The 15,797-nt window shown below is 39.6% G+C and overlaps 1 protein-coding gene across 2 annotated transcripts in view; it reads left to right on the forward strand.

Moving 5' to 3' along the window:
* The window catches only part of LOC133527836 (transient receptor potential cation channel trpm), a 399,070-nt gene that overhangs the window by 229,807 nt on the left and 153,466 nt on the right, over positions 1–15,797 (forward strand). Inside the window, exons 3-6 of one of the 2 annotated variants that reach the window (XM_061865024.1) lie at positions 380–462; positions 12,711–12,867; positions 13,392–13,605; positions 15,212–15,371. In XM_061865024.1, coding sequence (XP_061721008.1) covers positions 380–462; positions 12,711–12,867; positions 13,392–13,605; positions 15,212–15,371 — 614 coding nt within the window. The other variant, XM_061865026.1, reaches the window with a different exon arrangement.

Consider the following 15,797-nt stretch of genomic DNA (forward strand, 5'->3'; position numbering starts at 1 on the left):
GTTTAAGATCATTATTTTCGTCTTCGGATGCCCACCATCAGCATACTGAACAGAGCTCTAGCTTCTCTTGATTGAGGGAAAGCTAAAATCCTGTTACAGCCGTCCAACTCCTTAATATTGTATAAAGCAGTTAATCTTAGTGAAAATCACTTAAATGTGTACTGGATAAATCTTTTTTTATTTGTTTGTCCAGCGGTAAGGAGTTTCATTTTAAGCGGGTTCGAAACCTGCCTCGCAACAACATTTCCTATGTAACAATCGCTTTTGAGTGAAGGAAGACATAGTAAGGAAACGGTGCTAATCCCAATACGGAATGAACACCCTTTTTGGACGACATTATGCCTTATCAATAAGCTAAAATATATTTGTTTTGTTCCAGAAAACCACTCGCAGTTGGATAGAGAGCACGTTCCAAAAGCGCGAGTGTAAATACTTCGTGCCGAGCGCCAAGGACGAGCATGTGTAAGTTGACACAGTTTTAACACCTAATCTCACGAGCAACAATGAAAATCAGCCCGATTCGAACTTTTTAATTACGTCAAACATTTGCATATGGATTAGATATGTCAGTGTCAAAACTGACGCTTCTTCAAACAAAAACGTAACTTTTGCTTGTGCTTCTTCCGGTTGGAGCGCCATCTTGATAGTCACGACTCGTAATTAATTAATTACTTTGTTAATTTGCTCATTATTATTGTTTAAAGTGTAATATCGATAGCTTATTATACGGTAAACTAATGTGGTCGTGTGCAGTGTATGGAGAATTAATCTTGAAACGCGTTTAACCATCATTTTGGAGTCAAATTCCGGTAGTCCATGTGTTACTTGTAATAAAGTCCAGCTACCGCTTTACAAGAGCTGATAAAATCACCGTACACTGTCTTGTACTAACTGTAAAATTTTAATCATATTTAAAGCTCTTAATACCTTGATACTGGCAAAATGTTTGGACCAGGGTACGTCTTTAAACTACGTCCACAAGAGAGGTATGGGCATTGTGTGGTGGTTGGGCTCGCTTTGTGTGGTAGGGCACAGCGCAGCGGATGTCATTCGATATCTAGAGCAGAGCCCAACTGGGGAAGTACTTCCACCTTACAGGAAACCGCAGCCAAATAACACTAGACCCTACTCATATAGTGCTGTGTTCCTGCCGGTGAGTAAGGTTGCCAGAGCTCAACGAGAAGCGGGAGAGTGTTAGGGTCGGCAATGCGCATGCAACTCCTCTGGAGTTGCAGGCGTACATAGGCTACGGAGACTGCTTACCATCAGGCGAGCCGTATGCTTGTTTGCCACCGACGTATTATAAAAAAAATAGTCCCACTGGATTAAAGCCATAATTTTCAAAGAATGAAAGAATGGATCTTAAAGTTGAAATCGGGCCGAATAGGTGTTTAAAATTACATAAATTATATATTTTATGTCCCATTTTGGGATATTTATTACGGCTAGAATGAGGAGCTATTTAAAGCAAATTTTATCCTAATCGAAAAAAAAGCTCGATAGACAAATGAAGATCGTCTCATCTCCTAGCCTGGTGCAAGAACCAGCTGAGCAACCGAACCCCCTCTGTGATCCCTTCTAAAAAACTTCTGTAGAGATTGGACAGGGAATGAGATTTTCCGCTTTATGTAATTAAACTTCTTAAGCACTTTTTGTTCCGGGTAATAATCCATGAGTGCGTTTACAAAGTCGGAAGCGGATTATTTTGTATTTAGTTAGAGACAGATAAGCTCTGCGAGTCGGCGTATACGCCTTAAACAATGCGAACTTAAAATACAACTTGTAACTTATACGTGTTGTTCGGATTCCGACCGCAGCTGCACTACTGTCGCGGCATTACTGGCATGTCCTGGTAAGGGCATTTATTCGTGTGATGAGCATGGATATTTGTTCCTGAGTCATGGGTGTTTTCTATGTATTTAAGTAATTATAAATATTTATATATTATATATATCGTTGTCTAAGTACCCTCAACACAAGCCTTATTGATTAGATTAGCGATAAGACCGCCTGTTGCTACCTTTCTTTACATTGTAAATCTGTTTTTTTTTTTTTTTAATTTGTCTTCTTTGTGGTGCAATAAAGAATATTTACTTACTTACTTACTTACTTATTGAGCTTACTGTGTACATATTTTATTTTTTATTTATTTTATTACTGCTACTGGAGGCCGTTGATGTTACTGTTTCCTTAATATGACACCAACTGCATGTATCATCATCACAGGCTTTTGCGTCTATTGCAAACGGTTTAAGCATTGCTGTTTAGACAACGAGTTTGGTGACTGGAGGCCGATGCGTAAGCGGCTCGACCTCGCACATTTTTGGCAGAGAAAGCTCATGCCACCTGAGGTCCAGTCCCAGTTTGCTTTCTGCGACACCTTCTGCTATCTAACGCATTAAACCAGGCTTGTTCGCATAGCCTTCTGCGCGTATAGTATGGTAATTGTAACGTATTTGGCGTAGTAATGCAATCTGTCACCTGCACTTGATTGTCTTTGGTCACAGATATGGGTAGTTCTAATAAAACAGGAGCTAACTACTAAGGTGACGTTCGGATGTCAACTGCATTGCATCTTGTAGCATCGTTTGTTGCTGCCGCTGTATCTGTCAATTTCCTTAATAAAATGACTGACGGAATGAACGACACTCATTTTATTACGGAAATTGACAGATACTGGCGGGAAAACAATGACGCGGCAACAGTAAACACTGCATATCTGCCTAGTAATGAATGTAAAAAAAATCCCGATGAACCGATAAATTATTGAAGATAGGTAAGATACTGTCGCGTGTTTGCGTACTTCGCTTTAATTCTGTCAAAGTCAACTGTCTGTCACTTGTCACATAATGTAGCGTAGATACGAGTATATTTGTTAAAGTGTAATACAATTCAAAAGCCTTCTTATTGCGTGCTACGAATGTCTGTAGTTTATTGCTAGTTGTAGTGACATTCCAGTCTCGTGTTATGAAATACCGCAGCGTATTCATTACGTTGTTGGACGGATAGAATTGTCTAATAAAATAGACGTATTTACATTACAACAGTTTATTTGATATAAAACTCAATAATGGCTCTGACTCATTTTCGGCTTTTCAGCCAGTGTTTATCTGTTATTATTAAAAGATCCAGTAATCTTAAATTGCATGTCCTTTCACAAATACTTTAGTTTATATTCTCATATTTAAATGTGTGAATTTGTGGTGGTTAGGGTTTGCAATCTATAAGTATGAAATTATACGGATCTTGGAGCCAGTACCCCTAGTGTAAATAAATTCGATTTCGAAACGTGACGTACGCGTTTGCGTTTAGTCTCATTTTGTATTGGATTTAGAAAGAGCGCGCCAAGCGGGACGTTTTGGAAACTCAAAATCCTATACAAAATGAGACTTAACGCAAACGCGTTCGTCACGTTATGATGTCGATCAAATTTACACTAGGGGTACAGATCTGACTCTGACAGATCTTCTGTACGTTTTGAAGTTAGAATATAAACCCTAATGGAAGATTTTACTTGAACTATCTGGTTATTATTAATGTAGTGTATTCTTACTGAGTACAAAATATTTTTTGAAATAGGTGCTTATTTAAAAAAAATTGCAAACCGTAAATAACATGTTTACAGTAGGTACAAATGGTGCTACTTTCCCGCACGCGTGCGGGAATGAGCACTTTCCGTGCATATGTCGAAACTTTAAAGAGCCATATGTACTGTAAAACTTTATACGATACACGTGTGAATAGGTAAGTCGCAACTTGTGGCGATTTAAAACACTCCCCTTGGTCGTGTTTTAATTTAACACCACTCTGTGCACTTGTAGAGTAAATAACTATTAAGACACTCAAGGTTTTTGACCGATGGTTTTCATTTCAACACACTGCCTTTTAAAGAAATGCTTCTAACTCTTTGTATAAGTATAAACTATACAATCGTACTAAATAATAAACAGACTGTACAACTATCTCCATTGCTCCTGTCGAATAGCCTCAGTTAAAAGCATACAATCGAACGAATGTCGCTTCACCGAATCAGTTAAAAGAAGAATCTTAAGCTTTATTCCCACGAGATACGGTCTACAATAGTCAACAGAACGAGTTGCTGTTAGTATAAACTTTGTTTTATTCTAAAAGCGTTAGAATATAGCCCATTCTCCTAACGACGAAACAGCTCCTGTCTGGAAGTTTACTAAAAATGCAGGAGTACCGGGTGCTCCTGAACTAAGTTTAATTGTCTTCGTCTCGTTGTACAGCGCGGCAGCGAGTTTTGCTTGTTTTTCGTGTTTGGAAATGGCTGTGTGCATTGGAGTTTGCGCATGCTTAGAGTTATTCACTGATGTTCGAAATGTTTCGTGCTCGTTTAGAGAAAATTTGACAGTAAATTAAAAGATACAGTATTCAGAGTTTGAAATTTTGTAAATGTCTGTTGTGTTTTCTTTCGCCACGTGACACACTTCAAGGTTTATTTTATGTGCTTCTGTTTATCGCGTAGAAGTAAAAATATGTATTACCTATTTAATTGATCGCTCATCTTTGATTCCATGTTCTTATTATTAGATACTCAATATATTTTTCCGGAAATAATTCGTTCTACCGTCAGAACGTAAATTATTTATGAACGTGAATAAAAAACCGGCCAAGTGCAAGTCGGACTCGCCCACGAAGGGTTCCTTACCATTATTATCTATAAAAAACGGCAAAAAAAAACACGTTTTTTGTAGGGGAGCCTCCTTAAATATTTATTTTATTCTGTTTTTTAGTATTTGTTGTTATAGCGGCCACAGAAATACATCACCTCTGAAAATTTCAACTGTCCAACTATCACGGTTCATGAGATACAGCTTGGTGACAGATGGACGGACAGCGGAGTCTTAGTAATATCCGTTTTACCCTTAAGGTGACAGTCCATTTCTGACCGCAGCTGCACTACTGCTCCGACATTACTGCAGCGGCCTGATCGTGTCGGTGTTATTGTCAATTTCCATAGTAAAATCAATGACGGTACCGACTGCACGTAATATGGTAATTCTAACGTATTTCCGACCGCAGCTGCACTACTGCTCCGACATTACTGCAGCGGCCTGAATACGTCAGTGTTATTGTCAAATTCCATAGTAAAATGAAGACAAGACCGACTGCACGTAGCATGGTGATTTTTAGTGTTTGGTGTACATGCGACCGCAACTGCAAACCGCACGTCAAATCTTTACAGAAATGTCTTTGGTCACAGATATTAGTAGCAAAGACAAAGATATTAGTAGTGGTTATATCCTCTAAGCAAAGAGGATATAACCACTACAATATAAGGAGTTTATTACACCCGTGGATAAACAACCCCGATAGTTTCTGTGTTTCGCGGTAGTTCCTCTGTATCTTGGCGTTGCTCTTATTGTTTTTGTTTAATGTTTCCTGATAAATTCATTAAATAAACAGTTCTTTCCTTTTTTCGTAGTTTTCCGAGAACAGCTATAAGCTCGAAAGGGCAAGAACGATAGAGAGCCAAATATACGATTTTCAAATTAAGATTTTCATGGTAGGCAATAAGTAGATAGTAGCTATGTATATATCTGGGGGCACGGCAGTGCCCCCACCAAGTCGAGCATAAATTATTTACAAACTAATAATAGTGAAAAAACTGGAAAACTAGTTCGCCTCTGTATTAATGATGAGTGTTTTTTCCTGTTTTGTGTTCATTTTTGTACAATAAAAAGTTTTACTACTACTACTACTAAATTACAGGACGCACGTATGTGTTAGAATAATCGATGTAGGTATGCTAACCATTATCGTACAATCATGTACACATAGCATAAAAATGTGACAACATAATATTTCTATGATGATTCTAATACTGAACGGAGTGGTCGTATGCAATTTCCTCTCTCTTTCCTCTTTCTCTCTTTTTCCAAATTTTGACTGAGAAAATGTTTCGAATGAAATAGCTTACTCTGTATCCTCTATATTTGTGTTAGGATACTACGAAACCACAGTAGATTACATTTTTTAGTGGCAACAATTTCCTCCCGCGGGCGCTCCGGCTTTAGTATGAGCTCCCTGCCGAGGTTTTTCTGAAGGTCTACAGTAGGGGTTCTTGAAAAAAGAAGTGTACAGGTTTTTAAAGGGTCGGCAACGCGCATGTATCACTTCTGGAGTTGGAGGCGTGCTTAGGAGTTTCAGTGACGCTTATATTTAACAGGATTAATTACTGAATTCTCGCTGACAGTACCGTGGCACAGTGAATTTGGCGTGATAAAATGTGAAAGTGTCGTAATATCATATTATATACACCGTGGGTTGGTAAAATCCGACAGATCTTAACCATGCATTCCTGAGGATCAAAAAATGTTTAGTAAAATTCGGAAAAAAAATGTTCTGTTTTTATTTTAGCCGATATAAAAGCCATTTTCTGCACACAGCACGTTATTTCTTTCTACATCTTGGCGAAAAAAAAAACATTACAACGAAGAAGTAAAGTTTTCTTAATTCATCTATAGATCAAAATTGCGAGTGTTCTTTTTAGTTGAGTAATGTTTGTCAGAAGGTATGACTAAACCAAGTCACATAGAGGCAGCGCCGCAGCGAAAAAGGCGTTTTTCACAAAGTTATAGCAGAAACAAATTTTCGCAAGAATTGCCATTATCTCTGAAAGAAGACCGATTACAGAAAATTTGTATGATATTTTAGCCTCTAAATGCGATTAAGAATACAACTTTAAAACTATCAGGTTTTACCAGCCCACGGTGTATAATATCGTGACACTTTCTCACTTTGTCATTTCAAAGCCATTTCTGAGATAAAAGAAGCAATAATTCAGTTGTATTACCTAGAAATACAAAAGGCAAAGTTGTTGTTTAACACCTCTTGGTAGCATATGGATACTCAAACGTAAGAAAAATTACAAAATTGAACCACAAGAGAAGCGACAGCGGTTTTAAAATAAAATTATATTGACAGTTGCGGGGACTTCAAGGCATGAGGGTTAAACAAACTTTGCTACAGAGCGCAACACGACTTTATTTTATCACACCATCACGAGGAAAATATTTATTATTCCAATTAATTATTCTTATTAAATATTCTTTCTATCAGCCCCTTGGCTAACGTAAATAGCTTTCTTCATAAAGGATTTCTTGTCTCGCCCATCAAGTTTTATATGGTCTAGTCATAAACTGTATCTGCCACGACCACGAGTGCCGTCGCCCATGGACACCTGCAACACAAGAGTGATTATAAGATTTAAATTTGTGCTTTAGTTTGAAATAGGAAACTGGACAATATTAAGTGTAAATTGCGTAATTATAGCTCTCACAAATCAAATTTATTCGTTTATTCTTTACTTTTAGGTAACTAATGAAAGATTGGTTTAATATGAAAACTCAGAAAGATAAATCTGTAATATTTTGCTAACACTGAACGACTGCATTGGAGAATTTATTTTGTCGCATCGCCATCTCCGAAACCCACGAATCCCTTTGCAAAAATAAAGTCAACCCGGGATAAAAGAGCCTACCTAACTTTTTGAGGGGACGTTTATCGCAGACTTCTACATCCAGGCGGTACTAGGCCACCAAAAACGTGCAGACACCACCGGCTGGATTTGGCTGCATCACGTGATGCAAGTGGATCAAGTGCGCATACCGTATCCATCACGAGCAACATGAGTCCCGCTCTTGTCGGGTTGCTGTGTGCGGTGGTCACGCATTTAGTCAAGAGGATGGGGAAGATAATTTCAAAATGTTAACGTACCTTAAGTGAAGAAATATTTCTCCTCTGCATTCATTTAATTCGAGTAATTTGGTTGTATTTCTTCAATTTGAAGTTAAATTGTTATTCATTTAATCGGCAAACAAACGATCACCAACAATATCTGGTTTTTTAATAATATTGCGTAGCTGCCTTCGACTGAATGTGACTTTTGTAGAAAGGCAAACTGTTTTTCGTTTTCGTGTACCATGTAGCATTATCGTCACTTACTTCTTCTCGTAAAAAATACAAATAAGTAAATTAGTAATTTTATTTATACGTCTGACAGTGACATTATTCATTGACTTTGACAATCAACTGACGAACGCTGCCGCGACTGCACGCCGCAAACAGCAGCAGTCGGCCGCTGCAGTAATGTCGCACCAGTAATGTCGCAACGGTAGTGCAGCTGCAGTTGGAAATGGACTGTCACCTTTAGGGTACGGAACCTTAAAATATACAATATAATATATTATACCAAAATCTCCCAGTATCAATACAAATTGCTTTTGACGCATAGTCTTATCCGCCACTATTGATGTAGGCTGCTCGTATCCATTTATCATTTACTTACATAACAACCCATGTTAGTGTTTGACAGGACTTCACCAGTTGCATACATTTACCCTCATCATTTCGAACAGGTGGCAACTATAATAATTTAATCCACATAATATGTCCATTATCTAATATGCTCCTTAATCTACGGATGATGTGCGGATTATCCGCACGGATGCCGAAATACCATAACCCAGGCTTAATATGGTTACGCCATGATGCCATTACGCCAGACCCGACCGCGTGGATTTGTTCTGTTATTTTCCTTTACATCTAACCCCAATAATCCCCCATAAGTTAGAAGGTGGATTTCTAATAATAAAATACCTAACCTTCCATATGTCCATCCTCAACGTTTAATGGTTCTACCGGGTGGGCCCTGTAACATAAGCAAATAATTACCTAAAACATATTTGTGACATTATCTATGAAAAGGGACCTTATTGTCGGTGGCGCTTACGCCGTTATCAACGATGCTCCCATATTATACACAACGCCGCGCTACGCAGTGCGGCGTAAGCGCCATCGACAATAAGGTCCCTTTTCATAGATAATGTCACATTTAGTACTCCTCAAACGATGACGTTTTATGACATGACACAAAATTTTGGGATTTGTCACAATTTTTGTGATAATTTTCTGTTAACAGAGTGTGATTATCCTATAGTAAAATGCGGATATGGCACATTGTTGAAAAATTATTTTTTTAACCGATTAGTGTCATTTATAGGTAGCATATTTTTTGTCATTTTAGAAATAATTAATAAACGATTTTTGACAAAAATGGATATGGTACTTACAAACGTATTATCAGCCGACGATTATGTTAAAGTAGGGTTATAGTGGAAGGTCGTATTGCCCTCCAAGCCCTCTGGGATGATGTTATCGCAGAGGATTTGCCTGCTAAGAGGTTTCGCGAACTCATCTCGAAGAAAATGTCTTTGGATTAGCATTTGCAATTTTAGATAGTAGGTACAGTTTAATAGTGGGATGAGGCGTGAATGAGGTCAATACGGACAAGTGTGGCATAGGGATAAGTGTGGCTGGCTTTCACATTGAGGCCTGTTTACACATTGATTAGTGGTTATTGAGAGTACAATCATTTGCGTTTAGTGGTAAATGTATGAACTCGCAATAAACATTAATCAATTTGTAATCAGGCCCAATCGGCCAGCCATACTTAACCGTATTGACTTTAGTTAACTAGTTTTGTTGAATGGATCTTTCAATTTTAATGTTCGTGTTTTAGTTTATCAACTTTCCCACCGAACGGGGGGAGTCGGAGCGCATAATTTCATATTTTGTACGGCCGCAAGCCGGTCAGCTGCTTGTGGCAACAGGCGGCTCTGGACGGATTCTGCCATACATAATGTTTGCGCACATTGAAAATGCGCTCCGGTAGGAATAGCACGGTCGGTGCCCCAACTTAAGTAACCAAATAGTATACTTCTTCTTCTTTGTCGTTGTACTCTTTGCAGAACGTCGTGGTCAACAACTGACATCAGGCGCAGATGTTGCTTGCCGTACGATTTCTCCCCATTTTTCGCGGTTGGAGGTCATTCTGGCAAATGCGTTCAGGGGTCCCTTCATGGCAGATTTGATTTGGTCAGTCCATCGCATAGGTGGCCTTATAGCGGTCTTTTTCCGTTCCTCTACCCTCTAACACTAGACGCTCTATGGAGTCGTTGTTTCGCCTCGAGACGTGACCAAAAAAAACTGAGTATGCGGGTCTTTACGAGAGTCGAAAGGCGCTGCTTGATACAGAGTTCTTTAAGGATGGAGACATTAGTTCGAAGTTTTATTCTAACTAGTTGTATAGAAAAGTGGATACTTATGTTAGGGAACCGATTTGCCTATTAATGTACATCGTTTTACATTAATAGGCAAATCAACAGCACACTCAAAAGCAATCCGGCCAACCTTTCCTGTACTAATAAGATGATTGCACTTTTATAATTTATTCCATCATTCCCATCGTGTCATGCATCGCTCTTGCACTTGATTGACGGTTATGAACATGACAACATACGATAAAATCGCTACCATCATATACAGTGTGTAAATCCAATACGGGCCATAAATCAAACCACATATGGAATTTACCCGTGTAGTTTTGAATTTAGAAGTTTTTTTAAGATAGTTAACCCTTAATTATGAGCCCATAATTAATTTAAAAATAGAAAATTTACCGAACATCAATTTCTATTGGCCCCTTTTGGTATCCGAACACTTAATAGTACCTAGTTGAGAAAAGCGAGAGCGAACACCCTAGATTAGTAAAAATAATTCACGTTGTATACACATGTATACATCTTCACATCGGAAATTAGCGTAGGATGGCTGACTTATGTCATCCGTGACAGTTTATTAGAATATCGCTTTTGGCAAATTTCTGGGAAAATACTAGGAAGATAGAATGATTATCTCATTGCAAATTGGCTATCCTTCTGTTTGACACCTGCTTCGCCATGATTGATCGACTGTCTAGGGTGCTTAATTTAAAATTACGAGTAAGTAAGCTTTTGCCGTCTCATCCGCCTCAAATTATTGAGCAAATAAGTTAATTTAACTTTGCCCTTCCTCCTTAATTTTATATTGCCGCTAGATATAGAGAGCTGCCATAAAAAAATAGCAAGCAGAGTCACGATTGTAAAATCTTGGCATCAGTTTGTATTGTGGTTTGGTCTATATCAACTCGGTCATAAAGGGATACTAAATTGATCTAACCTTTTTACACATGAGTCATATTCATTCCGGGCACGAACTGATTCCTGACCCGAAAATCTCGCGAAGTCTTTTTTATCCCGTCCAAACCCTTTTCACCGAAGGCAATTAGCAACAAACGTGGACGGCAGCTCATCTAACATACGTATGATCATATGTCGGTACCAGAATTATAGAGAGATACGACGTTTTTGGTTTAGGAATATATACCGTGTATTCTCATGGCTTTGGTGATCGCGGACGCTTCTAGTTCTCAAGTACCAATCTATCGAGACCACGAGATCCGTATCAACAATCAGTAATTCGAGAGTACGCTTTTGCTGGTTTGCCTTAGCTTTTGAGTTATCCATGCTGAGGTCTGCCTTTAATGTCAGATCTACCGTCACTCGCCAAAAAGTCGTATGGTAGTATGAGTCACTTAAAAACAAACGACATTTTTGAAGTAACACTGTGACATTTCAAGTCATCTCTTGTGGATGCGAAAGCTGGAATTTTCAAAGAAATCACGACGATTCATAAGTAATTTGTTGTACTTGCAATCGTTAATTAGGGCTTTGCTTTGCTCTAATTTTGCCGCATTTTACTGGGTGAATTTCATTTCCATTTCAGAACGAAGGAAAATGAGTTCGTTTTTTGTTTTTATCTCGTTTTGTTTATACGCTTACAGCATAACATTATTTGTGATTTATCGTGCTCCAGTACCATAGTATCTTTATTATATAACGTTTATTTCAATAGAGTTACAGCTGTACCTGTATACAGTCTAAAAACCAACCAATAAGAACCGACTAGAATGTAAAAATACACTTTTTCATTGAAGTGATCAATCAGTTTATTTACAATAATTACAATAACAATATACCTACATAATGGTATATACAGAGGATGACTATAACTAGCTTAAACCTAAAATAGGCCCTTGAGGCATTGTACCAACGATGCTGGCGGCATTTCCTCGTTATATCGCAATACTGATACGTTGTGCGAGGAATCGGCCAGCTCTTCGGTCACCAGTTACGTCAATCAGACGTTTCGCAATTTTTCCAAAAAACTTGTGCGCGCTGGGTCCTCATGGATGGACCTAGAGTTTCAACGCCAAATGGTACTCTCTACCGAGGCTTTTATATTGATTACGTTTCAAAATATCGGCGCTTTCCGCCGCTGCGCCCGCTTTTACATTAGTCCGTTGGAGGTGGGACGCTGCCAGTGTGTCTACGCAGGTAGCATCCCACACCAACATCCGTCCCAAGCTCCAAGGAAATAAGGACACCCCACCAGGCCTCTTGCTATCATATATCCCTGATAAAGTCAGTCGGGTCAAGAAGAGCAGGTACATTAATGGTGGCAAGAGACCGCCGGATTATGTCATTAAGCGACGCATGTCTTGAAAAACTATCTGCACTTTTGGACAAGATAGATGGGCATGTAGTCAGTAGCCGGTGTCCCGGGCTCCGACTACCAAAAGATTCGTGTAATCTGGACCTGTACAGTTGTTAATTTAGTTGGGAGAGTTTTTCTGAAGGAAACTTGAGGATACGTGACATGAAATAGGCAACTGAATAGTTTAGATTAATCTTCTGAGCAATCTGAGATATAAAATCAGTAGATTATATTAATGTATCAGGTTACAAAATTATTAGGTACATTAATTTTACTTCGCGTGTAATAACTACTAATCTCTTCTGCAGATGCTGGTGCGGTCTCAGCAGGACAGCCCATGGCGCCAACATTCCAGTGGCGACGCCCGGCGAGGCGTGGATGCCGGCGCGGCATACTCAGCCGGCGCCAACTGACGCCTATGGCACTGTGGAGTTCCAGGGTGGACCGCATCCTACTAAAGCACAGGTACATTAGAACAGTCCAGCATGTCAACATCCAGTGGCGATGCCCGGCGAGGCGTGGATACCGGCGCGGCGTTGATTTCGGCGCGGCATACCCAGCCGGCGCCAACGGATGCCTATGGCACTGTGGAGATCCAGGGTGGCCCGCATCCTATCCTATGAAATTAACGTCTGTCCGCTGTTTAGGTGACGGGTGCTGGGCAAGGCGTCGTGCCAATTTTGACGAGGCGTGATGACGTGGATGTGCCCGGGTATCCGGCGCCAACTAACACTTATATGGCATCGTGGAGCAAAAACGGACAGTATTAACCACAGATTGGTGAAGCTCGGCTAGCATCTCGCTAAGGGTCGAAAAAAAAAAACGATATTATAGGACAAAACATGGAATGTTTTTCATAGATATCGCATATCTAACCTCATGTATATGACAGTACGAGTATATGACCTAGTGCAAACGTATACATTTCAGAACTTAGTTATTTGTGTATATTTCTCTTACGTTATACTTATTCCTCAATTTTTCCGCAGTATGTCCGCCTCGCCCACGACACGCGCTCCGAGCTGATAGTCCAACTGCTGACGCGCGAATGGGCCCTCGACCGCCCCAAATTGCTCATCACCATCCAGGGCGGCAAAGCCAACTTCGATCTGCAGCCCAAGCTGAAGAAGGTACTCAGGAAAGGCCTGCTGAAGGCCGCTAAGACCACGGGAGCTTGGATCTTTACGGGGGGCACTAATACTGGTGAGTGCGATTGGAGTCATGTTCAACTGTGTCAAGGGAATAATAAACCTTTCGTGTGAATTGTCTCGCCTCGCTCCAATAATAAGGGAATGCTCTTGGTGCTGATCTGCGTGCGAGAACCGGGAATCCCTGGATCTGATTCTGTTTGTATGAAAAAATAGTTTCAGTAAAATACCCTATTTCGAATAGTTTGGACTCTAATTTAGAATTTTATAGACATTGGAATAGCAAATTGTAACGCATACACGAAAGGTTATTTTTAAGTAGGCGCAGCGAGCTGAAAATTGCATGCACAATTACTCAAAAGAGGCTATGCACTTTTGCAGCTGGGTGTACATGGTGCAGTTGCTTTGACTAAACGTATTATCGGACTGTTTACGTTGAATAAGCAACATCATCAATATCTTCACATACATATTGCCATATCTTCACAGTTTAACGCTTTACTTACACTCAATGGAACTTAATGGTGTAGGTATGTGTATTTAATTTATTTAACTTTTTACGTATTTGACCTCAATATAGACAAGCAATAAAGTTTCGTTTTCCAAATAAAAAAGCAATTGAGTAATTTGTTGCTTAATACTGGCTCATATTTAGGAGAATATCTATTCTATTTCGAATTTTCAGAAATATATCGCACTGCAAAACTGCGTATATTATTTTTTCCCTTCTTGTTCCTAAGAAGAAGAATCGGTATTTTTTTCACATTTTCCTTAATAAATCATTTTTTCCTCTATGAAAAAAAAAAGAAAAAAATGTTTTGGAATATACAATTTGAGCTCTTTCAAATGAAACCCCACTTGACCTAGTCACTAGACTTTTGAAATTTTACGCCCTCATCATATTGGGCATTTTCCCTACTTAATAAAAATAAAATAAAAAATTTATACTTTCAATGTGTCTCGGTTAGCGTTATTCATAGCTATTCCAAATTTCAAATCGATAGCTTAAGTGGTTCTCGAGATATTTAGCGATGTGACAGACAGACAGACAGACGGACGGACGGGGTCGCACCATAAGGGTTCCTTTTGTACCTTTTTGGTACGGAACCCTAAAAAGTACAATAATTTCCTTCATTGTTTTTGCTCACCTACTTCACTTCTTCCTTCAATATTCTTTGGTACATGTTTTTGCCAAAATTTTTGGTACAAGCTTTTATCGCTGACTGTACCTTTTTACCACAGGTAACTAACTCACCGAAACATTACCTAATTATAAAAAGCCCAAACAAAATTAGAATGCGTTGTTTCATCACAGAGTTCCTAGAGCCACCTCCTGTTTCCATAATCGGGTCAGCCGCCTGGTACCATAATATTGCATTTTCATCGACATGTATATGTATGTAAATATTCAGCCCAATCGGAAGTGTGTCTTTAGCTTCCAAGATTAAGGCCTTCAGTTTGGGGTGGTCCCGGGATCAAATCCCGGTAAGGGCATTTATGGTTGATGAACACAGATATTTGTTCCTGAGTCATGGGTGTTTTCTATGTATATCGTCCCCTAGTACCCATACTACAAGCTTTGCTCGGTTTGGGGCTAGATCGATTTGTGTAAGATTGTCCCCAAATATTTATATTTATTTAAATTTATGTTTCGTCATCAGGTGTGACGCGACAAGTGGGCGACGCATTACAGCTGGAACGATCGCAGCGAGCCGGCCGGGTCGTCAGCATTGGCATAGCTCCATGGGGCATCGTCGAAGGGGCAAATGATCTTATAGGTAGGGGCAGAGACGTGCCCTACCATGCCATGGCTTCACCAAGGTAAGCTTGGATAGACCATTATTAGTAGATTATTTTATAGCTCAGGTGTGACTCGGCAAGTACTTAAGCGACGCACTACAACTGGCCGGCAAGGTCGTCGGCATTGGTATAGCTCCATGGGGCATTGTCGAAGGGGCAAATGATCTTATAGGTAGGGGCAGAGACGTGCCCTACCATGCCATGGCTTCACCAAGGTAAGCTTGGATAGACCATTATTAGTAGATTATTTTATAGCTCAGGTGTGACTCGGCAAGTACTTAAGCGACGCACTACAACTGGCCGGCAAGGTCGTCGGCATTGGTATAGCTCCATGGGGCATTGTCGAAGGGGCAAATGATCTTATAGTTAGGGGCAGAGACGTGCTAAGGCACAGGCATTGTAAGCAATGCCATGGCTTCACCAAGGTAAGCTTGGATAGACTATTAT

This window comes from Cydia pomonella, chromosome 18 (assembly GCF_033807575.1).
Source record: "Cydia pomonella isolate Wapato2018A chromosome 18, ilCydPomo1, whole genome shotgun sequence".
In the NCBI taxonomy this organism is placed as follows: Eukaryota; Metazoa; Arthropoda; class Insecta; order Lepidoptera; family Tortricidae; genus Cydia; species Cydia pomonella.